Source organism: Nannobrachium achirus, assembly GCF_963921795.1.
Source record: "Nannobrachium achirus genome assembly, chromosome: 3".
Classification (NCBI taxonomy): Eukaryota; Metazoa; Chordata; class Actinopteri; order Myctophiformes; family Myctophidae; genus Nannobrachium; species Nannobrachium achirus.
The window spans coordinates 34877717-34905179 of record NC_137812.1 but is presented as its reverse complement, the minus strand read 5'-3'; the positions used below and the strand labels follow the sequence as shown (position 1 = coordinate 34905179).

The following is a 27463-nucleotide window of genomic DNA, read 5'->3' as shown; positions in this document are numbered from 1 at the left end:
GTAAGGTACTGTACCTTACAGTACCTTAAAGTATCCTATTTGTTGGGTTGGAAGCGAGCCCACACTGTTTCGAAGGAACAGTATTTCTAGTTGTTATAAATATTTTTGTAAAAGTCTATGGCGAAAATGAATGGGGAATATTAAGTGACCCCAGGAATCCACTTCCGCTGCGATGCGAAAATAAATATATTAAATGTGTTTAAATATGATGACATTTTTTATAAAGACCATTTTTGATTGCCTGACAAACTCTACTGGTAACCTAACCTCACCTTTCTCTTTCTCTTAGGTATTGAAGCGCCTTACTTGTAGCCTGACTGCAAGCGTCAGACTCTATCATACACTTCGTTTTGGGATGGGGGTGGTGATGTGCGGACTGATTTATCAGGCTACCTTACTTGACCATCAGGTTGATTTCACTGGGGAAATGGCTAAACGTCTCCTGCCACCTAGTGGCTGGATTTCGCACTGTGATTGTGCTGTAACAAAACAAACGAGAAAATTGCCCCCTCAACTATATTAAAAATAATAATAAAATAAAATAAAACATACTAGTTAATTACTTCTTAAGTTAATTACAAATCTAGAGCTGCACAGGCCCTAGTCATCGCGAGTCCATCACCCACCATACATTTAAAATTAATTATTTCTCATGGTGTAATTTGTGACACTTCCTTAAACAAACAATTTCAGTTTCATATCAGATTCTAATTGTATTAATTAATCAATCTATCAATTCAAACCTGTGTGTTGACTTTTTTAAGTATGTATTTCAAGTATGTATTTCAACTGTCAATGGGAATTTCCAAGGATAAAATTACTACCAAATTCCAACTAAATCTCTATAAAGAATCCCCAAACATGTCAAACTGTTTTCAAAATACGCACGCACGCACACGCACGCACACACACACACACACACACACACACACACACACACACACACACACACACACACACACACACACACACACACACACACACACACACACACACACACACACACACACACACACTTTACTTTTTGAAACATATCACTTTCTTTATTCAAGTTTTATTAATACCAGCATGAAGTATATTACAGACAAGACAAACAGCTTGATATAAAAAGTATAAATATAATACAATCTTTAGAATTGTAATAACACTTTAATACATTTTGTCATATTACATAAATAATGCATAGCCTCTCTTTGAATACATTGTCTAAACCAGTAAGACAAGAACAATTAAAAAAATCACTTCTCTTTGAAAAGTCCATATGTATCTCTAAAATAAGAATAATAGTCAACAAAGAGACTCACTATTTACAGTTTTTCATACCAGCACCAGAGGAACAATACTGACATTGAATTGTAATGTTTGTCACCTCAAGATTGAGAACTGATCTCACATAAAGAAATGGTCTCCTTTCCTCTACGTGTGTGTGTGTGTGTGTGTGTGTGTGTGTGTGTGTGTGTGTGTGTGTGTGTGTGTGTGTGTGTGTGTGTGTGTGTGTGCGCGCGCGCACGCGTGCGTGCGTGCGTGCGTGCGTGGGTGTGTGTGCGTGCATGCATGCGCGATTGCGCGTGCGTGCATGTGTGCATGTTTGGCACATTCTCACATGGAATTATCACTATTGTTTTGAAAAGGCATTCTCTTCATTCGTGGTGGTTCCCCCCCCCCCCTCCCCACCAGGGGTCCGGTTGCCTCTGCCTAGCCAGCTCAGTATCAACTGTTTTATGTGTTTACTTTGACAGAAATAAACAAAGGCCACAACATAGTTGGGCATTTGCTAGTGTCTTGGCACGTTTCAATGTTTTCCTCCTTTTCCCTGACTTAAAAAACCTCAAATGAGCCCTTCTGAGCCCAGGCGCTGAAGACCGTGAAAAGCGTACTTTTGGGCTTTCCAGGTCAGCTTTTGAAGGTTAGTGTGTCAAAGGATTATTTGCACGTCCCAGATTGTGGGGTGATTGGTGGGGACGTATTTATATACAGTAAAGTCCTTTGTGTTAATTTAACTCAGAGAGGAGTGTACAAATTTTAAATAAGTACTCTTCTGAGTTGAATTAACACTGGATTTTACTGTGTAATTTACACAGTGGTTGCTTTCTAATTTGATATTTGAAATAGGACAATGGAGTGTGAGAATAAAGTTTAAGATTTAGACCTAAAAGGTCAACATAAAGAAATGTACCGTATTCTTCATAAAAAAAGAAAGGCTTCATAAAATGCAATAAGCCTACCAAAGTGATGCCTAATTTATACTCCATTATACAACAGTGTCGCTTGGCAAAAATAGCAATTACACATGCTCACGTCACAACACTTTGCATCCGAGACACATTGTGAGCTTGTAGAATGCCTACTTTCAGCGTGCGACACTGTTGTACAGCAAAGTATAAATAGGGCTTAACTGGCTCCCAGTCAGAAGCGAATGAGAACTTTTTTGCAACTGTAATGTGCTACTCAATTTAACCCTTTCATGGAATAATCTGCCAACTCTCACTACTATATACATATTTACAGATTGAAATTCAACAATCCCAATCCTCTGTTTCGATTACACTCTTTGATATTGAGCATGATTGTCTTTTTCTTTCTTTTTTCTTTGACAGTATGTTTTCTGTTATGTCCTTGGGTTGATTCGTCCTTGGGTTGATTCGCCCTTGGGTTGATTCGCCCTTGGGCTGTAGACACTCCAATGCCCTCATGGAGTGGATATTTGAGCTGCCGCAAAAGTTGATATGGTCAATTCAACATTTCTTTTTTTGAGAGCCAGCCACTGAAAGAAAGTGCCAGGTTCATACACCAAAATATTGTGCGATCGGTGCAGACAATAAGACCTAGACCAGCCCAGCTTCCCGGCACATTCGGTAGAACTGTCCTCTCTGTGTGATGAGGTTGGCTGGAGAATCTGACTCGGAGATATGGCCTTTGTCCATAACTATCACCCTGTGGAGCAATAACAAAAGTGGAATGAGTGGGTTGAGATTTTCTGGGTTTCCAAAATTAACTTTCACTAGCCCTTACCCGTTCAAAGATATGAGCTCCGAAATGATGTGCAGTGTGTGGGTTATGGGATGTGCACTGTGCACACAGTATATGCGTTGCCAGTTATCTAATAAGAACCTTCTTGTTTCTCAACGTGGGGTCCAGGGACCCCCAGGCGTCCTTGAGGGTCCCCAGCTAAATGATGAGGTCTGCAAACCTCATGGGTTTGTACAAATGGAACCAAATGGACCCCTAGGGATCCATTTGTTTTCATTTGTACATTAGTTAAATTAACACTAGATGGTTTTCCCAGAGATAAAATGTTTTAATTATATCAAACTGGGGTCATTGAAATGAACAACCTCAAGAACCATTATTCCTAGAATACTATCATACCGGTAACAATATAGTCTTTTTTATACCATAACGGCTACAGTATCAGGCAGAAAAGACAAGCCTTCTAACCAGGAATGAGAGAGCGTGAGGTTCAAAGTGATTAATGGATTATATATAACGTACCTGGTGTAGTCCATAATTGTGTTAAGTCGATGGGCGATGGTCAGTACAGTACATTCCTCAAACTGTGTGCGGATGGTGGATTGGATCAGAGTATCTGTCTCCAGGTCCACGGCAGCAGTGGCCTCGTCCAGGACTAAGATCTTGGTTTTCCTCAGCAAAGCTCTGGCCAGACAAACAAGCTGGCGCTGACCCAGACTAGTGGGAGAGGGAGGGCAAGAACGGGACGAGAGGAAATCAGACCATGAATTTCGGAAAAATGTATTTTCACCTGCCTCGATAGTCGATATCCGACTGATGTATACAGAATTATTAATACTCTCTATAATACCACATATACTGTATATCATTGCTTATACTAAAGCCTGATGACGTAGGTATACTTAGTTGCATGCCAGTATAAAGTGTAGAAAAGCCGATCTACAAGCTGACAACGCGTTGCAATGCACCGTGTTGTGAGCTTGCTCATCTGTTATTTTCAGCCATGTCACAGAAAAAATACTTATGACCTTGTGATCTGCATGCTGAGTAGGGAACGAGAGGCTACTTGACACTGTGTCCAGTCATTGAAATGATTAGACTGTATTTTCTCATCTATACCTGAGGTTTTCTCCCCCTTCTGAGCATTCATGGTTGAGTTTGTCAGGCAGATTGGAGACAAAGTTCTTGAGATGAGCGAGTTCCAGTGAACTCCACACCTCCTCATCAGAGTAGGCATCAAAGGGGTCAAGGTTCATCCGGAGGGATCCTGAGAACAGCACAGGGTCCTGGGAATGGAGGAACACTTTGTCATTCACAGCTAACAGCTAATCAAATAATACTTCAAAAAGTTGCATAAATAATACAAATAGCTACATACTGTAGATAGTTAACAAAGCGTGACAATGAGAAATGAACTTTCACTATTTTGCATGACACCGTTGTGTGGCAAAGTATAAAACTAGAAGCAGTGCTCTTCCGAGCACAGGTCTCCACCAGGCCACACAAATCGGCCTGTTATAGCGCCACCATGAGGCTGATTTAAAAAATGTGGGGCAGAGGTTCTGAATTAGCATCCAGGGAGTGTGTGTGCTCAGTTTGGCAGCGAACGGGCCAACGGCGCCGGAGATTAGCTGGTAACAACCAGGCCACACAAATCGGCCTGTTATAGCGCCACCATGAGGCTGATTTGAAAAATGTGGGGCAGAGGTTCTAGATTGGCATCCAGGGAGTGTGTGTGCTCAGTTTGGCAGCGATCGGGCCAACGGTGACTGAGATTAGCTGCTCACAAACTGCGAGGACGCACGGACGCACGCACGCACGGACGGACGGACGCACGGACGGACGGACGGACGGACGGAGGGGAAAACATACTCTCCCTCAGCCTTCGGCTGGTGGAGACAATAACACTTGTGGCGCCCGCTGGCCTAGCGGTCCAGGCGCATACCACATAGGATCTGGTGCCTGACAGCATGTCGTGGGTTAGAATCCCGATCCCGTCGACCTTTGCTGCGTGTCACTCCCCATCTCTCTCCCCATTTCCTATCAGTCTACTGTTCTATCAATAAAGGCATAAAAGCCCCCTCCCAAAAAAAATCTTTAAAATAACAGTTGTTATTAGGTTAATATGTTGTTAGGTTAATCGATTTGTTGATAAAACACTCTTCTCGATTATTCAATTAATCAATATGGTAATGAATAGAATAATCGCTAATAAAAGATAATTATTGATAGTTGCAGTCTTAATTCACAAAGCCGAATGTCTACAATTCATTGTGTGGTTAGTTACACGTGGTATGAGTGGCTCATTTTACGTCTATTGAATTCATTTAGAAGTCTTTCAAGCACTATTTACTGGATGCTATTATAGTAACCACCAAGACACAAAGCTGTGTCTCCCTCACAGGAAACCACCACTGACTCAACTAAAGGGGATACCCCCCCCCCCCCCCCCCCCCCCCCCCCCCCCCACGGCCAAGGGCTTCTGGGACTCAGCCAGAGCTACTCTTGTTACACAACATCTTGTACTGCAGTACCTGAGGGATAATGGTGATGCGTGAGCGGAGGTCATGGAGTCCAATCTCAGCAATGTCGATCCCGTCGATGAAGATTTTTCCTTTGGCGGCCTCCAAGATTCTAAAGATTCCAAGGGCCAGTGAAGACTTCCCTGCTCCGGTTCTCCCCACAATTCCAACCTGGGTGATTTGTATCAAGAGTTAGACCCTGCATCATCTTTCTTGAGAATATTTTTGAAAGTTATTTATTTAACAACTTTAATTAATGAAGCATTAAGTGAAAATGTGTGTGTTTGAGGACACCAACAGCTTACCTTCTCTCTTTCTTGAATATGCAAAGTGATGCCCTTCAGTGCGAGGTCCAGGCCTTTGCGGTACTGCAGTCCATAGTCCTGGATGCTTATGGTACCTCTCTGGGGCCAGTTCAGAGGCCGGGTGTTGTCCTCCACACTCCAAGCACCCTAATAGAACGGAGACAAAGAGTGGGTAAGACATCTTTTTAATATCCTCTGACAGTGCGGGGACAAAATAGTAGGTCCCCACAACGGTTAGGGTTAGGTTTAGGGTTATGGTTAGGTTTAGGGTTAGGGTTAGGGGTTAGGTTTAGGGATAGAGGTTAGGGTAAGGCCACAGGACTTGCATAACAATGAATGGAAGTCTATGTAATGTCCCCACAAGTGATGTAAATATATACAGTATATAGTGTGTGTGTGTGTGTGTGTGTGTGTGTGTGTGTGTGTGTGTGTGTGTGTGTGTGTGTGAGTGTGAGTGTGAGTGTGAGAGAGAGAGAGAGAGAGAGAGAGAGAGAGAGAGAGAGAGAGAGAGAGAGAGATGTATGTTGGGAGTTGTGCTGACCTCTTTAACAGTATCTGAATACTCCTTGACTCTTTCTACAGAAACAATGTTGTTTTCCACATCTGTCCATGATCTTACAATCCAGCTCAGGATACCAGTCACCTGCAACATCCAAAACAAACGGGCCACGTTAAAACATTTTCATACCTGCGGCTATGATGTGTGGTTTAGAATTGTGCAAATATACACATCCGTGTTCTACTTTCATTTAACTATGGCAAACCCCACATTGAGCAATTTTTTATGTAAACGGACGGGCTGGCTGTAACTTTTTTTTTTTTTGCATGATTGTGTAGCCAGAGAGGGCTGATGTTTGGTAACAACAGCAGAATGTACAGAAAGTTTGTGTGTGTGCATGCGCGTGCGTGCCCTCGTGCATGCGTGTGTCTATGTACAGCAGGGTTCCCCAATTAGTTTTCTCCAAGGGCCGAATTATGTCTAGGGTACCAAGCCGAGGGCCACAACATTGCAGGGGGGTGACCGTGACGTTCCCGCTACTCCAGTGACAGTTCAGATATCGTTGTTGTCGGGTGAAAATCTTGTATGTCCAAAACCGTTCGTTTTGCATTTATCATTTTAAAAAGTGATTTAAACGAGTGAAAACAGCCGATCTACAAGAAAACAAGTGCGAGGCGTTGTTTGCTTGTAGATCTGCTGTTTTCACTACTTTTGTGTGATGAAGCAGGGCTTTACTTGCGAAAGAACGTACAAATTTGGAGATACAAGGTTTCCACCCGACAACGACAATATACTAGTGTTGTTGCTGCTCTTATACCACCATTATTATTGGGGTTGGTGGGGGCCAGACAGTAGCCCCCGCGGGCCGCAAATGGCCCACAGGCCGCCTATTGGGGAACCCTGATGTACAGTATGTGTACTATATGTCTGTGCGTGGGTGGAAATAGAATCTCTTACCTGGAGGGAGTGTGACACAGCCAAACCAACTATGCCAGGGCTGAGAGTGTGTTTCCCAATCACGGAGAGAATTGCAGCTGCTAAGACAACACCATTTCCAACAAACTCTAGATTTACTGCCAGCCATCTGTGAATAAGTCATATGGATACAATTGATTTGTAAAGACATTTTCAGAGTGTAGATACAGTAGCACATTGATAGTACATTGAGGAAGAAAGAGGTTTGCTTAAGGAAAGATTCAAGATTCAAAAATGCAAGATGTATTGTAGTAAGGGGATTTTATTAAGATATTTGACCAATCTGCGAAGTAAATCGTTTACCAAGAAATTCCTTCACCAATGTGTTTCTAAAGGTGTGTAATAATATGTACTAAAAGGTTGAAATTCAACTCCCGGGTGAAACCTCATAAAAAAACTGATTTGTGTTTGCGTCCCATTAATTTACTATACAGGAAAAAAATACAAAAAATAAATATGCTTTAAGTAGCATGTGAGGGGTCAAACTAGGGGTTTTTCATGATGCTGAATCCATTGCAAGCATTTGTTTTGCATGAAAAACATTCCTTGGGCTAAAAACAGACCCACAAAACGATGGTTTAGTGATGAATCATCACTTTTCACCATTTTGTAGGGGCCATTTGTAGCCCACGGAATGTTTTTTGTGCAAAACAAAAGTTTGCAATGGATTCAGCATCATGAAAAACCCCTAGTTTGACCCCTCACATGCTACTTAAAGCATATTTATCTTTTCTTTTGTATTTTTTTTCCTGTATAGCAAAGTTAATGGGACACAAACACAAATCATTTTTTTATGAGGTTTCCCCCGGGAGTTGAATTTCAACCTTTCAGTACATATTATTACACACCTTTAGAAACACATTGGTGAAGAAATGTCTTGGTAACGATTTACTTTGCAGATTTTCTTATGTTCCCCTTACTATTGTTATTCTGAAATTCATATTCTCTATGTGTTCTGATACAAATGGAACCAAAATAGTAAACTGTATAAGGACACATCATCTCACCTAGTGGCTACAAATCGAGGGAAGTATGATGTCTGATTGAAGTCGACCCTCTTGTTGGACTGCAGAATGAACCTGGACTGCTCTCCAAAGGCCCGGATGACACTGGCACCCTGAACGGTCTCATTGAAGTGGGTGTAGATGGGTGAGCGACTCACAGATTCCAGCCTGCGCAACTGGCACGATGTGGCAACGTAGAAGCTCTGTAACCCACAGAGTAAAATAAAATCAAAACTTTTAATAAACATTGAGAAACCATCTTAGAAGCAATGTTGAATGTCTTGTGCTGTGATGAATCTTTTACTTATATTATTCTCATACTATATATTATTCTTTACTATTGTGTATTATGTAAATGTGTTTAACTTTTTGTTTCTTTTGTTTCTCTTTTGATTCATTTTAATATGTGATACAGTTGTATCTATATTGTCCTTTTTGAAAACTTAATAAAACTACATTGAGCAAAAGACAAAAGTAATTGTTGGGTTGCAGTGTGGGGTATTTGTGTCAGCAGGTGGGGAACAATTCAGTCTTGCTTTTGAAGAATAGATCTTTTTTTCCAGTAATATGTAAGTTACCATTTTCGACTCATGTGTTATTATAGGCAAACATTTTCAAAAATACACGTTGTGAGCTTATGGGTTATTTTTTTCTATTTTAAAAACAATAAAAAGCTAAAACAATAAAGTATGTTTACAAAAAAAGGAAAATGTTTAATAAATATGATGGTTCAAGGTCAAAGGATGTATGAAAAAAATGTACCTGTACAAAGGCATATAAGAAGGCGAGAGGCAGAATGATCACGGCTGCAAAGGGTGTCGCCATCATCACAATGATGCAGACTTCCATGAGCTTAAAGACATAGCCCAGCATCATCTTCAGTCCATCAGGGATCATACAGTCAATGGCATCTATCTCTTTTGAGAAGCGGTTGAGGAGGTTGCCGCTGGGCGTGCACTCGAAGAAGGACATCGGGGAATGGAGCACGTTGTTCAACAGTTCCATATGCAGGTGGCGAGAGGCTATGATCCCACCAATGGAGATAGCGACCGTTGTACCAAAGATAGCTACACCTGAAGACAGTGAGAACAACGTCTGCTGAAAATGGAGCTGGCCGTAAAAGAATACAACGCTTGGAAAACATTGTACACTACATTAAACGGGTGTATTGATATGAATATGGCATGGAATTTCATCATTTTAGGATAAAGGTAACTTGGCCTTTGGTTTGGAGATAATAAATTCAACTTAAGTGTACAGGATGAATTTATTTTTTATTATAGTATTAATAAATACAAAGTCTTGCTGGTACAATCTTTCCACAAATAGTTTGTTTATTCTTTTTCCACAGTGCCATATTACAAAAGAGTTTGACATGTTATGAGCTTATAGATTGGCTATTTTCGCAGAATGTTGTTGTGCCCACAATAAGGAAGCAAGGGTTCAGGATTGTGTTTCCAATACTAACCTTGTGCAAAGCCCAGGGCCCCAAAGACAGCCAGCTTCAGGTCTGTATCGAGCTGGGTGCCGTTGACAATGGGGTCGTCAGCCCACAGGCTGAGCCAGTAGTTGTAGGACAGCGAGGCACCCTGCTGGAAGGCATACAGGAAGATGATGGGAACGATGAGGGCCAGCCCAATGGTCTTGAAGTACTCCATGTACATCTCCAACCTCACCTGTTTCAGGGAAGAACAAAAACACCAGTCAACCTCAGCTAATGTGCAAATATTTGGGTGGAGAATTCCTGTGGTATACTCTGTCTCGCCCATTTCAAATTGTTCAGTTTTGCGTCTCGAAAAGAGAGGGATGAGTAAATGTTTATTTAAAGAAGGGAACTGTGAGTTCTTTTGAAAAACATCTGAAACACCGAGTGAACAGTCGCGTAATGACTCACCCTTCCAGTGCGGGCCTTGTCGACCACCGTCAGCTTCCCCAGGTCCTCTGGTGTCTGCTCCTGGTCGGCCTCAGAGACTGGCTCCATGCTCTGCAGGTTGGTGTTGGTGCTGTCACCCCTGAGGAACATACAGGCTAGAGGTCAGTTTCATAGACAGATGACAAAAATCCTTATGATGGTGTCGCAAAGTTAGTGTTCCTACCCAATGAGCTGCTCCTGCGACAGGTCTCTGGAGAATGGCATGAAATCAACCATACTGAGTCGAGCATTGGATCTCCTGGAACCGGCTGCAATACAAGAACGATTTGTAAAGTCAGGTTATCATTGATTTTGTACATTATATATATATGATTGAACAGAGAAAAACTGTGATGTAAAGCAGTGGTTCTCAACCTTTTCAGACCGCGACCCCCAAAATAATCATTTTACCTTGACAAGCACTAAGAGTTGAGGAATTACATTTTCTATAACCCGGTTCTATTGCGAAAATAGCAGATCTATATGCTCACAACGGTGAGCATGTAGATCGGCTATTTTCACAAATTCTGCCTATAATATTTGACAATTTGGCCAATGTTTAATTTGTCATTTTAGAGGTATTAAAAAGTCCTCAAAATTGTCACTTTAGAAATGTGCAGAGATACCCTCTATCTATACACTTAAACTTCATGTTGGTTTGTTTACTGTTGAGTGAGAAAACAATGTTTCACATTAAGTTAATCATCCCCCAAAACAATGTAATGAATTAATGATTGTGAGATTCCTTTACCTCTTTGTATGGCGCTCTCTTTACGCTCGGTGCTTGCAAAGGTGTGGATGAAATCAGCAAAGGCCCCATGGCGACTGAGGAGCTCCTGGTAGGAGCCGCTCTCTGTCATCTCTCCGTCCGCCAGTACGAGAATAAGGTCAGCCTGCGGCAGGAAGCTTGTCCCGTGGGTCACCAGGATGCGAGTCTGTAAAATAAGCCACGCGGTCCAAAGTAAATTAGGAGGTCGGCAGAATTTAACACAAAAAATTTCAACAAAAGAGTCAGCAAAATGGTTTTCCACGATATGATAACTTAAACAAAGTCTGTTATGTCTGGGCGTTTGAATACACAACGCAACCATGTTTTGACTCTTTGCAGTTGACCTGAACAGGTCTGGGAGAACTAAAAATGGGGCTAACATCTTGCTCTGCATTGCCATTGTAATGCACTGCCATGGAAGTTGTATATTTTGATTTGTTTTGTAAAGTGTCTTTGGATACTAAGAAAAGTACTATATACGTTTGATGTATTATTATTATTATTATTCAGAAATACCTTGTCTCTCAGCACTCCTTTTGGCCCAATGACTTTGTCAAAGATGTGTTGACCGACATGAGCATCCACAGCAGACAGAGGATCATCCATCAGGTAGACGTCAGCCTTCCTGTAGACTGCCCTGGCAAGACTCACCCTCTGCTTCTGGCCTCCTGAGAGGTTCAAGCCCTGCCAGGACAAAAATATATATAATTGTTGTCAGGCAGAAATCTTCCATATCCATATTTCACGTTTTTATGTAATTATCCCAAAAGTCATCACACCGTGATCATCATAAAGTCTTTAGACAAACCCTGGAGATAGGAGACATAATAAGATATAACAGTGGAGGCAATACAGAATTAAGCACAGCCATATAAATTATAAACATAGTCATACCTTCTCTCCAATCTCTGTGGCATCTCCTGCAGGAAGTATGTCTAAGTCAGGCAGCAGAGCACAGGCCTCCAGAACACGTTGGTACCATGTCTTCAGCTTTTCACGACCAAACAGTATGTTGTCCTGCACTGTGGCATTCTGGATCCATGCCTGCTGGGGCACATATGCTAAGGAGCCCTGTAAAGGAGGGTATGAAAAAGAGTGGTCATCAGTATTGGGATTTGGGATTTATGAATATGAATTAGAAAATTGACATGCATTAATCCACAGAAACTGAGTAGGGTACCTTAACAGTGACGCTGCCACTTCTCTTCTCCGTCTCACCCAGCATAGCAGACAGTAGTGAAGACTTTCCACTTCCCACATGCCCGACCACAGCCACGAGTGAACCCCGAGGCACACGAATATTAATCCTATTAATGACATAAAATACTTTTACTGCAAGCCTCCCTCGGTCTTAATATCTTAATATCTTTTTTATATTTCTGAGGTGTTGAATTCTGTCAGATAATAACAATGGTAAATGTTATTTACCGTTTCAGACAGGGAGGACCTTCTGCAGACCAACTGAATGTACCGTTGTCAATCATCACATCTTCTCTGTCTAAAAAACATGGAGACAGAGACAGATGAACGCACGTATCTCCAGGGCTTTCTGTCTGCATGTGCATGGCAACTGAGCTCAAGCTTTGGACCCGCATGACAGACAAACATTCAACAAGAAATCCACCTTTCCAGTTGTAAGTCAAACAACAGCCTAAGCACAATTAGAAGTGATTAGATTAGCTTGATCCGTCGAATGACAGAGTTTGCGTAATTCCTTAGGAAGTGTTGACAGATACAGACGGAGGAGATGAGCATTTATTTCTCTTTGAATCATACGTCTGACTTTGTGCTGTGATTTATATTCAACCACTGTAAGTGAACATCCTATAATTACGCTGTCTACCAGTCGGCACGCGGCAGAGAACCCAGGAAGTGACATTGCACATGAACCATATACAGATGTAGGATTCCACAGATACATGTAAACAACAGAGTCTCAAGGCCCACTCGTACAGCGTATAGTTTCAGTGTTGATGGGAACCGAGCCAATTTTAGGAAGCATTTGTAAAAAAAAGAAAACGCAACAGAGCAGATTCCTTCAAGCGCAGTAATCTTACCAGAACTTAAAGGAGCATTGTTGACATTTTCCACCTTCAGTTCTTCTGAACACAGATATTTCCCCAGACGTTTCAGTGAGACAAGAGCCTAAAACACAGGGAACCGTAAATCATCTCATATATTCATTTTCAAACTCCAGCTAAAATAAGCCTCTTCTGAGTTCTGTGTACAGTACGCTACCTGCATAGTAGTGCTCATGGCAAATGGAAGCTGACTGAGAGGAGTCTTCAGAATATTGATCAAAGCCATGGAGACAAAAACCTTCTGTGCATCCAGGACATTCCTGTCATCACTCATCACATAGACACCGAACATGGCAAAGGCAATCTGAGGAAGGAAGAAGATATCAGAGATTGTTATCTTTAGAAGCAGATACAAATGTGTTGGACAACATTATGAGACAATGTAGCCAAAGTGGAGCTCATCATGTCGTTTTCTTTTTTTTTTGCCCTTAAAAGCTAAATAATCTGAAATAAAGGCAAAATGGGAATTAGAAATGACTATCATAATAGAAGATGAGGAATGGGAGGCGGCTTGTGAAGGAGGTCACAAAATCACAAACAGCCCTTTGTGGAAAGAATTTGGCTGGAAATTAAAAATGAGATACTTCAGGACACCCTTTATAATATCCAAATTTGATAAGAACACAACAGCGTTGTGTTGGAGGGACTGCAAACAGATTGGTGACCACACCCATGTTTTCTGGGACTGTCCTAAACTGAAAAAATATTGGGAGGGAATACGCAAGGAAATAGCGGTTATCCTGAAGATAGACTTACCATTAGACCCCAAAGTCTACATTATTGTTGTGGTTCCGGAGGGGTTGGCTAACAAACAAGTGGTCTACATTTTAAATATTCTTTTGCTGATAGCTAGAAAAATGATCACCCTAGCCTGGATGAGATCATTACCACCTACAATTGATCAATGGCACGCGAGACTGATTCAAGTGTACACTATGGAAAAGATCACTGCTAAGCTCCAGATGAAGTTCGATGTTTTCCTTAAGAACTGGGCCCCGGTAATATGTTATCTGAACCTCCCTGTATGAATGTAAATGTAGTTGCCATGCTATTGTGAGATTTTGAGTGTGTGTTGTTCTGATTCCAAGTTTATGTCCTGTTATTTCTTCCAAATTCCGAAATTGTTTTATTTAATGTTTGCCGATGTGTGTGTTTTGTGTTTATCTTTATTTTTATTTTGCTTTTATGTTATTATTATTATTTGTGGATTATTTGCTGATAACTTGCTGATAACTTTGTGAATGTTTATGGAGACAGAATGGCAAATAAACACCTTTTGTTCAAAAAAAAAAAAAGCTAAATAATCTAGTAGTTTACAGACAATTTACCAGGAAAGAGGAGGAGTTGAAGGAGGCAATGGAGATGGAATAAAGGATCTGAGACTTCTTCAAGGCTTTGAGCTCCTTCTCTCTGTAGCCCAAAACCTGCTCAAGAAAAGCCTTCTCCCAGGCGTAGAACTTCAGGATTTTGATCCCGTTCAGGATCTCATTCATCAGTTTGATCCGACCATCCATCCACTTCATCTGGACTTCCTGTTTACCAGACAGTGCACAATTTTGACGGTTGTAAGGTTTTTCATAAAAAACATCTTCAGACAGTATAATGGCCGGCCGGGCCACTACCCAGATAGAAGCTAAGACATGCATTTGTAAACATGGGCTTGGCTACGCTTGTAACAGCAGCAATAACGTTATTGAACGTAATACAAAGATGACTTGTTAATTCAATTAGAGTTTACTGCGCAACAGCGCTGGTAGCACTTAGCAATTTTATGACAAAGGAAACAAAGGGTCAGGAACGTGGTCAGTGAATTCCTGACTGTAAGTTTGATTAAAATGGAATACAAATTTGCCAAACGTCTGTTGTTTTTCCAGCATAATGAAAAATGATGTTTTCGTGCTGCCCACTTTTTCCTGACATTGTTTTAAAAAAAACATTATATGGAGCAAACATCAAAAGGACAACTGAGAGTGTGCCGTACAGGCCAACGCCTACAAAGTACCACAGCCTCTACCTTAAACCAGCTGTGGCATTGCTGACCTAACAAGCCAGATGTCATTGTTATGGCTTATGGATCATCTATATCGTCGTTGTCGTTGTTGTATGTCCAAAACCGTTTGTTTTGTATTTAGCATTTTTTAAATGATTTAAACTAGTGAAAACAGCCGATCTACAGCCTCGGCGTTGTGTGCTTGTAGATCGGCTGTTTTCACTACTTTTGTGCAAAGGCCTTATATGGTGAAGCAGGGCTTTGCTTTGTGAAAAATTTGACAAATTGAAACTTGGAGATACAAGGTTTCTGCCCGACAGTGACGATATTTTGTTGTATGACTGTGTCTTTTGCCGAAAATAATATTGATAATGTGATGCGATGTACAGTATACTACAACTACTGTTCAAAATGGGCATTGCTGGGGTCATTATAACACCTACCTGTAGCTTGCTCCTTTTCTTGGCTATGAATCCATTCAATGGAAAAATGAGGATGACAGTGGCAATACCTGCTAATGCAGATGGGCCCAGGTGCTAAAAAAGAGAGGAAATTGCACAAATCAGGCCAAAATAATATTTAGTATCGTCAACGAGAAGGAATGTATTCTCAGTGGTGATGAGATATATTAGTCAAATCATTACGGGTTGGCTAATTACTTGATTACATCATACCTGCCAGAGGAAGAAGAGACAAAGTGCGATCTCAATGGGAGCGAGCCAGACAGCATTGAAATACACCACAAAGTCCATCAGCTTCTGAGTGTCCGCTGAGACCAGGTTGATGATCTCTCCAACAGTACAGGTCCTCCTTGCAGCACTGTTTATCACCAGGGACTAGAGTGGGAGCAAAATAGTCAAAACAATTAAAACCTCAGTACTTTCTGTATCATTTTCATATACAGTATCATAAGATGTTCACTATACGTGCCAATCATCATAAGTATAATATGTTATTATTCACAACAGATGCTGGTTTTCAATGTAGAGTAGAAAACCCACTTATGTTTTGCCATTTATATCAATATTTATGTCATGTCTGGAGGCCAGTGGGCAGAGGTAAACCCACCTTCCTGTAGACCAGTCCCATTACAGCCGTCTTCACCCTCATGCCCACAGTGAAGCAGGTATACATGTACTGGTGGTTGAAGAGGGACTGAAGACAGGAGAGCAGGAACATGAGTGTGGCGTAGAAGTAGCCCTTCCACAGTGGAGCATCCTCGTCTCTCATGAAACCCAGCAGCAGGCTGTAGTAGGAGACGCACCAGGAAGAAGAAGAAGCGAAAGAAGAAGAAATAACATGATTTTAACACTAATGGAAACATAAAAACAGCTTTTATATATGTATTGTCTATTGCAACTTGCCGTAAAATAAAGCTATTACTGTGAGCTGTAAACCAATGGCCTTGAGCATTGCTTGTGGCTGCTAGCTGGCTTACTGATCCACACACACAGAGCTCCGGTTGCACAACAGAGGTCCTCTTGTGGCCATTCAGCCCTCACATTTGGCTAGCGGCTCGCTTATTGTGGTCTACCAGCATTTCTGCCATTTAGAGCCTGCTCCCTGCTTGTTGCTGTGCACTGGCTCACTGGCTGTGGTCACCTCTCCTTCTCTTGCTCACAGTTCCATGACCGTAATTAACACTTCCACAGCCTCAGTTGTGCATCAACAACAACATTCCTGTCTGACTACTGGCACGGTGGGACGGATGTTACACGGCGGGGTCAGTGTAACCTTCCAACTATTTGGGTTGGCAGGTGCAACTTTTGTTTTGTGTGTCGAATTGAGTTGATATCTGAATAGCGGCTAAGTGTAGGCTATATGGTTTGGACAGCAATGTTTCAATATTTTGATTGGCATGTTTTTTTTTTTTTTTGTCATATAAAACGGAGGGGCTGTCTACAAGGGATGGAGATGGGTGGGAGATATATCTGTGGTCCGTTGCACAATTTCGTTAACTTATCTTACAACAAGAACTGCACATTTTTAACAGCTCATCCCTACAATCTTTCGTCTTACCTCAGCACCTGCGGTATGGCAAACATGAAGGCATCGTGGAATATGATGCACATGGTGCCGGTCAGGAAGTAAGGACCGAAGTTGCGAGCCAGCGCTCTGAGCAGGAAGAACCCGGAGCTCTGCTCCTTCTGAAGCTTCCTGAGGAGCTGGGCCTGGTCGGGTAGTCTGCTCCCCAACGCCACACCCGACGCCAGGGCCTTCTCCTGCCTGCCAGAGGGGGAAGAAAAGCACTGTTACAGACAGGGCAACTGTGTCAGTGATGGCCCAACATGGTGCAGGCGCCTTTCAAGTCTTTACTGTAATGTAAAACAGACAAAAAAAAAACAGTCATTGTTGTTGTTCCTCCCTTCAGTGATGCACAGAAGAATGTGCCAACAGCTGTTAAAGGCGTTATTCTCTAACACGGGAGTTGGTTAATGCAAGGTTATTGGCCTTAACGACTGATCTTCAAAGCCTGGATGTTAACGAGCTTGAAAATGGGTCAGTGTTCTGTCTTGACATTATAGTGCGATGTGTCCTCGCTCCTCTGGGAATATCTCCAGGCTTATTTTTTGTCCAAAATGTTTCTGGCGATGATATTGCCTCCAGTTACCATAAACACGGCTAACACAAACAAGTGACACTAATCCGGACCACATCGCAATAAAAATGGAATTGATTCCTTCGCCTTTAAGTTATAATAGTTAGGACAGTACACTGGATTAGAGCTCTGTGTCAGAAATAGAATGAAATATGAGTCATGATGAACATGAAAGAGACTGAATAGTATCACATCACTCAGTCACACATGGGTGCATTCTGTCAGACTTTAACGGATGTGGCACTGGACATTGTACTCCTAACACTGCCTTGGGGTGATGATTAGTGTTTGTGTGTGGTGTGTGTGTGTGTGTGTGTGTGTGTGTGTGTGTGTGTGTGTGTGTGTGTGTGTGTGTGTGTGTGTGTGTGTGTGTGTGTGTGTGTGTGTGTGTGTGTGTGTGTGTGTACCATTCTGGCTGGCTGACCTGCTCTGTTGCTCAGATAGAACACCCAACATCCTAAATCGGGAATGACTTAAAGGAGAATTTCACCCTGTCAACCTTGTCATTCTCCATATAGTTGGTCCTTACTAATGCTCGTTATAAGATGGCACAATTTAGTAATCTCTCTGTCTTATTGGCCATGCCAATTACATTATCGATGGGTACGTTTTCTTGCATCATTAAAAACTAAAGTAATGGAAAAAATATGTTTGAAATCTTTCAATTTATCTACCGATTGGCAGGTTTATGAACTGTCCACAGCCTTCCTCTGAGACACAGAGCAAGTAGACATACATGGTACCATCTTATAATGAGCATGAGTGAAGACCAATGAATTTATCGTTGTTGTCGGGTGGAAACCTTGTATGTCCAAAACCGTTTGTTTTGTATTTATCATCAACTAGTGAAAACAGCCAATCTACAAGCACACAACGCCTCGCACCGCGAGGCGTTGTGTGCTTGTAGATCAGCTGTGTGCTTGTAGATCAGCTGTTTTCACTACTTTTGTGCGATGACCTTGTATGATGAAGCAGTGCTTTACTTTGCGAAAGAAATTACAAATTTGAAACTTGGAGATACGAGGTTTCTGCCCGACAGTGATGTTATATGAACATAGGTTGAAAATGGGTGAAGTTGTCCTTTAGCCATCGCTTCTAGACTGGTGCGTTACAATTTTTTTTACTTTTGAAGTTTGGCGCATTCAGCCGTCCACTCCTGCTCCAGGTCGGAGATGATTTTGTCGGAAGTGTCTTCGTTCCTTAGGGTCCACAAGTCCTCCGCTTCCAGAGGCGTGCGATATCCTTTCACCACAAGCCTGAGGGAGAGCCAGGATGATTCACACATACACAGAAAATGAAAACACATGTTGAACAACACAGACAAACATGTGGACGCTGTGAGTCAGCTTTATAATTGTCGCTAAGAGCCATCTTACCCGGTGAACCACCAAAAGAGGATCTTTGAGAGGAAGGAAGCATCTTTCACTGGACAGGGATTCTGAAACAGATTACAGAGCAGTGTCACCACACGTTCATTATCAAATAAACCTCCCAACACAAACCGGCTCTTACGGAAATATAGGGAGGGCCATCGTGGGGTGTTATTTTGCACATTACACAGCAACGAGTGATTTCTTCCCAACTAAATGTAGATGTGTTTCCGCAGCATCCTACAGGGTAGAGTAGACGGACAGCTTTAACAGAATGTCAGTGTTGTACAGTACAGTTACAGTACACAGTGAAGAGGAAATGTTGAGGTCTGCAGGGTGGAAATGTGTCATCAATGACTGTCTACCTGACACACACACGCACACACACACACACGCACGCACGCACGCACACACACACACACACACGCACGCGCACGCACGCACGCACGCACGCGCGCACACACACACACACACACATGCGCACCCTAACGCAAATTTAACTCAGCCTCCCCACCCTGCCACCCACTCACCAGAGTGCTTGCGCTCTTTATTATGCTCCCTCTCCGCCTTCGCCCCTCACTTCCCCTCTCCCTCTCTATCCTAACCCTGACCAAAGCGTGGGGAGAAGCAACAGCGCGAGGACACACCAAGGAAGGGACCGATGGGTGTGTCACCTCACCACCACCACCACCACCGCCAGGCTGTGGCTTCCACACGCAGAGCCTCCTCGCCAGCGGCCAATGGCATGCTAGGGACTTTTCCAGTCTACTTGTTTATCACCCACTATATGACGTCATGCTGTATGACTTTGTTGATTTATTGAGGCTTTTTAATTTTCATTCATCTGTCATCTGTCAATGTTATTTTTGCTGTTTAGACCTGTAAAGTGTAGCACCAGATCGTCTTTTTTGATTGGAAAGTGAGATTTTAAATTTGTATTAACCCAGACGCTTTGTGAGCTTGTACATCTGCTAATTATTTAGGGGGGTCCCCACATGATTAACTTAATGTGCAACATTGTTTTCTCACTCAACAGTTAACAAACCAACATGAAATATAAAGTGTATAGAGGGTATATGAACATTTCTAAAGTGACAATTTGAGGACTTTTTAATACCTCTAAAATGACAAATTAAACATTGGTCAAATTGACAAATATTAGAGGCAGAAATTGTGAAAATAGCAGATCTATATGCTTAAGCATGTAGATCTGCTATTGTCACAAATTATAGAACCATGTAATACAAAATGTAATGCCTCAACTCTTAGTGCTCGTCAGGGTGAGGGGTCTCCAGTTAAAACATGATTATTTTGGGGGTCGCGGCCTGAAAAGGTTGAGAACCACTGGTTTAGAAGGTATTTCTAGAATCGGCCTCAGGACTTATTAAAGTAACTAGCCTACAGCCCCTTGGTGTGAAGCAGACAGACGCTTGTTGACGCCCATTTGTGATGTAAATCGCATCACAGGACAAAGCCGCCTACAGGCCAAAATTTGGGGAAATATTTTAAACATTTGGGGATTATGAGAAGTAGAGACACATTTGAAGGTGATAAAGTTGATGTTGGGCAAGGTACATGCGTTATTGATTTTTGTATTATGTTTTTTAGACAATTGAACAACTGCTGAACGTGGAGTTACAGATGGAAACACACACAAACACACAAACACACGGGGCGATTCTAATTAAGGTTGTGGGATGATGCGGCCGAGGTCTCTCTGGGAAAGCAATCCTGATGTTGTCCCGCAGAGGTGTGAGTGAGTTGCACAGCTGGAATGCTATATAGAGAAAGACAACAAGCTCCAAAGTTCATTCACACTGCTCTCCTAGGAAAACCAAAGTCGGCAGAGTGAGAGTGGGAGTGAGAAAACGGGGAGGGCAGGAAGTGAATCACTGCTTCCTCCAAAAGGGAAAGTGTGTTGACAACAAAAGTTCCAAACCACAGGATGGCTTTTCAAGCATGTTGGAGGAAATGCACATTTTGACGGAAGAGGTCCACATTCTTTTTCTCCATACCTTTTCTAACACTGCTTTTCCCTCTGGCGCTTGGTCAGCAAAACAGCACAGGAAGAGCTGTGCCATTTGGAGAGAGAAGTAGGAGAAGAAGGCCAGGTATCGCACAATATCAGACGAGATGCCCTGAAATAGAACAAAATAAGGAATTAGAAGTTCAGTGTTAATAATCCCTCTTTTTGAGTGATTTGTTTACTTTTGGCTATTCCAGATATTTCTTGAATTCATCTCACAAGTCCTGGTTGGAATTAATTGGTGCAGTGGCTAAGGTTGTACCACAGTAACACAACATTATTCGTCTACTAAAGCAATCGAGGTTTCAAGCTATTCTGGTTTTGTATTGCATCTCTTTGAACATTGCCAAACAAATCACATCTTCCTGTGGTGTGTAATGCCATTTTCCTTCAGTGTGGGTTTTTACGCTACTAGCGTTAAATTCTCTATAGTGGTTTTCCCATGCTTACACATTATATAGTGCAGGATATGCGTTGTACTCAAGGATCACAGACACAATAAAGCTTAATTTGAACCTCGAAGCCAAATCAGGATGCAAAACCGGAGTCTTTAATGGTGCACTTTATATAAATTAAATGGCAGTTAAAACTCCAAGTCAGTCACGCTAAGAGCGCAAATCTGTAAATAGACAGATTTGCGGTTCAAAAACCAGGGTCCTTTAAACCAAAACCAGCCAAAAGTCAAGATATTAACAGCTCGAAGACATTTTGTGAAATTTGCTTGTTTTTCTCAACATATAGAAGGGTGGCTTTTGGCAGAGCTTTTGTTTACTGCGCAGTCACCACGCCTCTACCACGGCTGGCCTGTTGTGCAGTGGTACGGGTATGTGTTAAAGTCCAGACCCATAGTAAACATGTAAAAAAAGTAAAAACGTTTCCGCGAGGAGTGGTGCTGTGCCCGGAACAGAGATGTGAAGGGGGCCAAAACTGAATCCGGCCACACAGTGAAAACAGGGTCAGAATGGTGGGCGAGTGGGAGGTAGATATGTAGGTCAAGCATCTCAGAATGGACGAAGGCCCGCAAACACATACTCTGTCAACTCCAGTCTTTGGCAATATGATGAGACTTAAGCCACTTTCTTCATGACTGTTTATTTAGTAATGTTTCTCTGAAATCTCAAAATCAACTGACACACACATAAACGGCAACAGGCTAAATGAAATTAATTACTTCATCGCTGCTTTTTAACTGCTACCATCAGTCTATTGAAAAAAGAAAAGAAAACCAAAACAACTCAACACCTCAATTAGAAGGTTTGCGCTGCAACACAGCACAAGTGCAGCGGTCATATGACTACCCAGTATGCGTGCGCGTGTGTGTGTGTGTGTGTGTGTGTGTGTGTGTGTGTGTGTGTGTGTGTGTGTGTGTGTGTGTGTGTGTGTGTGTGTGTGTGTGTGTGTGTGTGTGTGTGTGTGTGTGTGTGTTTGTGCGCGCTGCAGTGTAAAATGTGTACAGTATATGTGCACATTCAATTCTGAACAGTGAGTGATACATTATGTCTCTGTGGGTGATTACATAGATTTCCATCTGGCTGTGTTTAAGGCCACTTTTTCCCATAAACACAACGCTAATGTTCCACTGGTCTGACCCTGCGCTGCGCTGTCTCACCAGCGCTTATCCCAGGCCCATCATTACTGTCCCCCAAGCAGTGAGGGAATGTCACATCGAGGACAATAAAACTGAAATATGGATGCCTGTGTTTGTGTGTGTGATGTTTGTGTGTTTATGCATTTTTAGAGAAATGCAAATGCAAACTCTGCCTCGGCTGCGAGTACGTGAATAGACACTTGCCCCGTGCAACAATGATTGTAGTGTCTGACGGAGGCGTAGGATGGGACAGAAACCTTAAAAACACACAGGCGTGACCAGAATTGGCAGTATCATCCTCCAACACTTGGTTAACGCACAGCTAGCTTGGTTAACTTTGGGAGATTAAATCTCACTGCAGAGTGCAGACACATGGCAGAGCTCAAGCTGTGCTGTAGGAGGTGGGTGTCTAGACTCTGGGTAGACTACTGTATACTAGACTTGAGTAGACTACACTAAACTACCAGACAATGCCTCCACTCGAGGCTGCTCAGGCTTTGCAGGGTCACTGAGTGCAAACTTGGTGACAATGGCTCAATCAAGCTGAATAAAAAGGGTTTCTCATGACCAATATGCAATAGTTTGTTGACAACATTTGAAAATATGGTTGTGTGCAATGGCAATGTATCGTAGGGTCAGGAAGGGTACAGTATGGTACAGCCAGCCCATTCTCACCCCCTCTGCTTCAACCCCCCGACCGAGTTGTCTGACGCTTTGGAGGTGAGAATATTATGTTGGTACAGCACAGTACTTGGTATGGTATGACAGACACAATACGATATGTTGCAATACCATTTGGCATGGGTTGGTATCTGTGCCTGAGAGTTTAAAATTAGAGGAATTGGGAAATTGATCCTTATGGGACCATTTTCACACTCTCTGAGTTCGATGTACACTAAGAACCTTTCTGCACACATTCCAGTAGGCCAAATACCATACCTCGTCCATGGCCAGCTGGATCTTAGCCCTGAGGGGCACCAGGGAGCAGACGACAGCCAGGACCCAGAACAGGAAGAGAAATACAGAGGATCGGCAGCCTCGTATCCGCTCCAATTGGATGATGCAGAGGGCTAGAACCTAGACATGAACATGAACAAGCATATTACAAACAAAATCATCAAGATAAGGACTCTAACCTGTGGAGCTATATACACTGCACAAGTGATAAAATGGAACATATCAACTTCATTGGAAAGCACTAAAATAACATTATACTTAAAACTGAACTCATGCAAAAGATTATGATATATATATATTATGTTCAAATGAGCTTTACACGTATGTATATCTTTTTTTGGTTCTGTGAAACAGTTGTTATTAAAACAAGTCAACAGACAGAAATTTGACTGTGCTAATACTCACCACAGAGCTACAGTAGGAACTACTGTAAATGACATCAGACTTTAGACTGATCTAATTAAGCTGCTGTTGGTTTTGAGAAAGAAATAGATCTTGGGATTTCCCAAGGCACCCACAGGCACATGTTAATCCGGCTGACTTCCGTCAATAAACCAACAGCTGTTAAGCTACAGCAGGCCCTCGGTCCTTCAAACGCTGCATTTGCTTTAATTGCATTGTATACTTTTTTTTAGAGAAAGTTTTGAACAGAAACGTTTTCTTCAAAATGGGACAGAAGGAGTGTTTTCGACACCACTGTCTGTCTGTCTGTCTGTCTGTCTGTCTGTCTGTCTGTCTGTCTGTCTGTCTGTCTGTCTGTCTGTCGGACTGTCTAGAGAGGAGCCATGCAACTGCCATGTGGTGTTTGTTCCATAATTGGAGCCTGTCTGAGTGGTAGTCCGAGTGAGACGTCACATTGCCATGCCAACTCATCACCAAGTGAGCAGAGAGGTGGTTTAGGTTGCATAATGGATACCATATTGGTTATATTGGGATGAGCCATCATAACCACAATGCTATACTGTTATAAACAGGTGGTCTCATAATTATATGAGCTTTTATTATCAATACCATGCTGACACACTGTAGGGGGAGATACTGTACTAGTGCTTGCCCATTCGAACTTATGCATTTTGGTTATGGGGTGTGCACAGTATATGAGGGATTGATTGTAGGAGTCTGAGAAGTAATGTTGGAGAATCCAGACGTATCAGTGATGTCAGTCATTTCCAAATTTGGGCACTGTTTCAGCATACGGCTGTTACCATGGCCACCACGCATGCACAGTACAGGCGGCGGTATCAGTGATGATCTCCAAATTTGGGCACTGTTTAGTATCAGTGATGTCAGCCTGCATGTATATCAGACAGACATCGGACAGACAGAGATTCGGTCATTTATTAGTAGGACGTAAAATGTACGAAATAATTAATATTGGGCATAATTAGCTGTGACTGACGACCTTATTAATTCAGAGGCAAGCAAATTTTGAAGCTGTTTGAAATTAATCAATGAGATTCAAAACAAGGTGAAGATTTAAGATAAATCTATATTTCTACAAGGACTCCCATTCATCATCCACTATTTTTAAACTGACCTCAGATCAGCATGTAGGGGCTACTTCCTATACTTATTATAACTCTATGGCTACTTCCTCCTATTCCTGGCCTTAATCTCTGACTTGCTATATTGCTGTAAACCACTTGAGCTTGGCCATCTGTGTGTAGAAGTCAGTGGGTGGAACTAGGTCTATTACCAAAGCCCTAACTCAATGCCCTACCTAGTAATTATATGGGGCATGTGTAGCAGTGGGGAAGGAAACAGAACTTTACGTCATGGTATCACTGATTATAGTCAATGTCATAAGTGAACTTTTCGTGGAAAATGACCACGAATTGTTTGTGGGCAAAAAGGTTCCCATGTGGGCAAAAAGGTTCCCATACTCATCGGCTGAGGTTTAAGTACATACAAAAACAAGTTGGTCAAAGCAGCAAGTACACTGTGTTCCAAGTCAGGAAGCTATGGTGGGGGTAACATTACGCCTTTACATTAAGAGTTCACTGGCAAGTACATTTGCAGATTTACAGTATGATACATTTTCTTATGCCTTACTTGTCTGACTCCTGGTGCAATAAGTGAAGTACAGAATAATTTAAAAATGTACAACTCTGTCTTCACACATGAGATGTCTCTCTTGTGAGAAGTTTTTATTTTTTACTCAAACGTGCTGATATTGACTTAGGAGTCTGAAGCAACCGCAGGTGGGCTAAGCTGTCTGATTTTCAGAGAGTGGGTCTGTGCAACAAGACCTGCGTTGAGCTGTATTGAGGGGGGGGGGGGGGGGGGGGTGAGTGTTATGGGTCTGTGGGTCAGCTTATAGCTATATTAGTATTAGTATGTAAGTATAATGGCCTACATTGATCCCTCCCATCTGAGGTCTGCACCCCTGTATGCTCTTGTAAACCTTGTGTACATCACTCCTACACAAAATAAACAGTGTTTTATCCATGGTTAGGCATGCCACCCATGTTGTGAACTGCTCCCATCCTCTGCCTGCTCCTACTCATTTTCAAACCATCATTTAACTGAGAATTACGCCATTTCCATCAGAGGAGGTCACTGAGTGCATCACTTTGACAGCGCATCAGCCCTTATCCTGTCTAATTATGACAGGATAAGGGCTGTGATTCTGTGATCTGCCCTATGCCTTAGTAGCATTCATGTCATCCCTATGCCGTACAGGATGCTCTAAGTTGCACAGTATGAATAAATAAATCAAACCAAGTTTAAAGTGAGCGGTGGTGCGTGCATGTCTCTGTGCGTGGCCGTGTGTGTGTAGCAGTTCATTTCAGGGTTGCGTGTGTGCGCCACTTAGTCACCAGCGGTATTGCAGCTCATGCTCAGGCTACTTACATAGATAAACAGTAGAAGTAGTAGTAGTAGTAACATAGTAACAAAGCTACGCACACACTCACGCTAAGGAGACGGTGTGACCACCGCTAAAAAAACAGAGACAATTTGCAAAGATTAAGCCATTGATAAAATATATTTACCACTGTCATGCTGCGTATGATGGGGCTGAGTAGGAAGACCATGTGCTGCTGTATCTCCTGACTCCTCTCCAGCAAGATGTAGAAGAACTCCACGAAACCAAAGGATGCCAGCAGGAAGCCAAACACCTTGACATACAGCAATGACGCGTAGTTAGCAACAGTGAACCCAAAGGACCAATTATTGTGTTGTTTCATATACAATTTCGTCGTTGTCGGGTGGAAACTTTGTATGTCCAAAAAAACGTTTGCTTTGCATTTATCATTTTTAAAATGTTTTAAACTAGTGAATACGGCCGATCTACAAGCACACAACGCCTCGCAGTGTGTGCTTGTAGATCTGCTGTTTTCACTACTTTTGTGCGGTGGCCTTGAATGATGAAGCAGTGCTTTACTTTTACTTTTACTTTACGATTTGTTCGTTGACAGAAATCAATGTGAGAGAATGTTTTCTTTTTGACGTCTCACCATCTTGGCGGTGCACAGGCAGGAGATGCGTATGCGTCCACGGTCATGGCAGTAGAGGTGGAGCCCATAGAAGGGGGCCAACAACCAGAGGTAGATGCAGGGGACCCACACCAGCACGGTGTTCTGGAAACACTGGGTCAGGTCTGGGTTGGCTGTGTACCATGTACGGTTCCAGTCCTGGGAGCAGAAGCAGAGTGGGAGATGAGAGACCCATATGGCAACAGATATACGTATATGAGAGTTGAACAAACTTGTTGTTTGGGTCAACCAAATACAGTACACATCCGGGTATTGATTTATGTTGAATTCTGAGAATGTATTATTCATCCGACAGCCAGGACAGGCCTGGAGCAAGTCCAGAGGTATTGGACTTGGTACAGAGTAGACCTACATCTGCTTCTGTGTATCTAGGCAATGGAGGGTGAAACCACAGCTAGT

The 27463-nt window shown here is 42.4% G+C and overlaps 1 protein-coding gene across 1 annotated transcript; it reads right to left on the bottom strand.

Annotated features, from left to right (window-relative positions):
- Positions 1–1040: 1040 nt before the first annotated feature.
- abcc6a (ATP-binding cassette, sub-family C (CFTR/MRP), member 6a) lies at positions 1041–27234 on the bottom strand. Its single transcript, XM_080722000.1, has 30 exons — positions 27026–27234; positions 26561–26686; positions 23550–23687; positions 21012–21134; positions 19003–19064; positions 18751–18882; positions 17047–17253; positions 16096–16273; positions 15702–15863; positions 15471–15563; positions 14366–14569; positions 13195–13341; positions 13014–13101; positions 12385–12454; positions 12137–12263; positions 11851–12027; positions 11473–11640; positions 10939–11122; positions 10372–10456; positions 10170–10287; positions 9744–9951; positions 9038–9348; positions 8279–8478; positions 7254–7380; positions 6339–6440; positions 5798–5944; positions 5505–5663; positions 4090–4256; positions 3493–3687; positions 1041–2934 (listed from the first exon to the last, which is right to left on the bottom strand). Exons 1-30 carry the CDS (start codon positions 27026–27028, stop codon positions 2826–2828), a joined length of 4317 nt encoding a protein of 1438 aa, XP_080578126.1. The 5' UTR covers positions 27029–27234; the 3' UTR covers positions 1041–2825.
- Between the last annotated feature and the right edge of the window lie 229 nt (positions 27235–27463).

What these genes read in the sequence shown, in the direction of transcription:
- abcc6a (XM_080722000.1), bottom strand. An exon ending in TCGCAGGAGCAGCTCATTGG is followed by an intron (nt 10,288 to 10,371) that starts GTAGGAACACTA and finishes TATGTTCCTCAG; the next exon opens with GGGTGACAGCACCAACACCA. An exon ending in GAAGGGGGAGAAAACCTCAG is followed by an intron (nt 3,688 to 4,089) that starts GTATAGATGAGA and finishes CTCTCCCACTAG; the next exon opens with TCTGGGTCAGCGCCAGCTTG.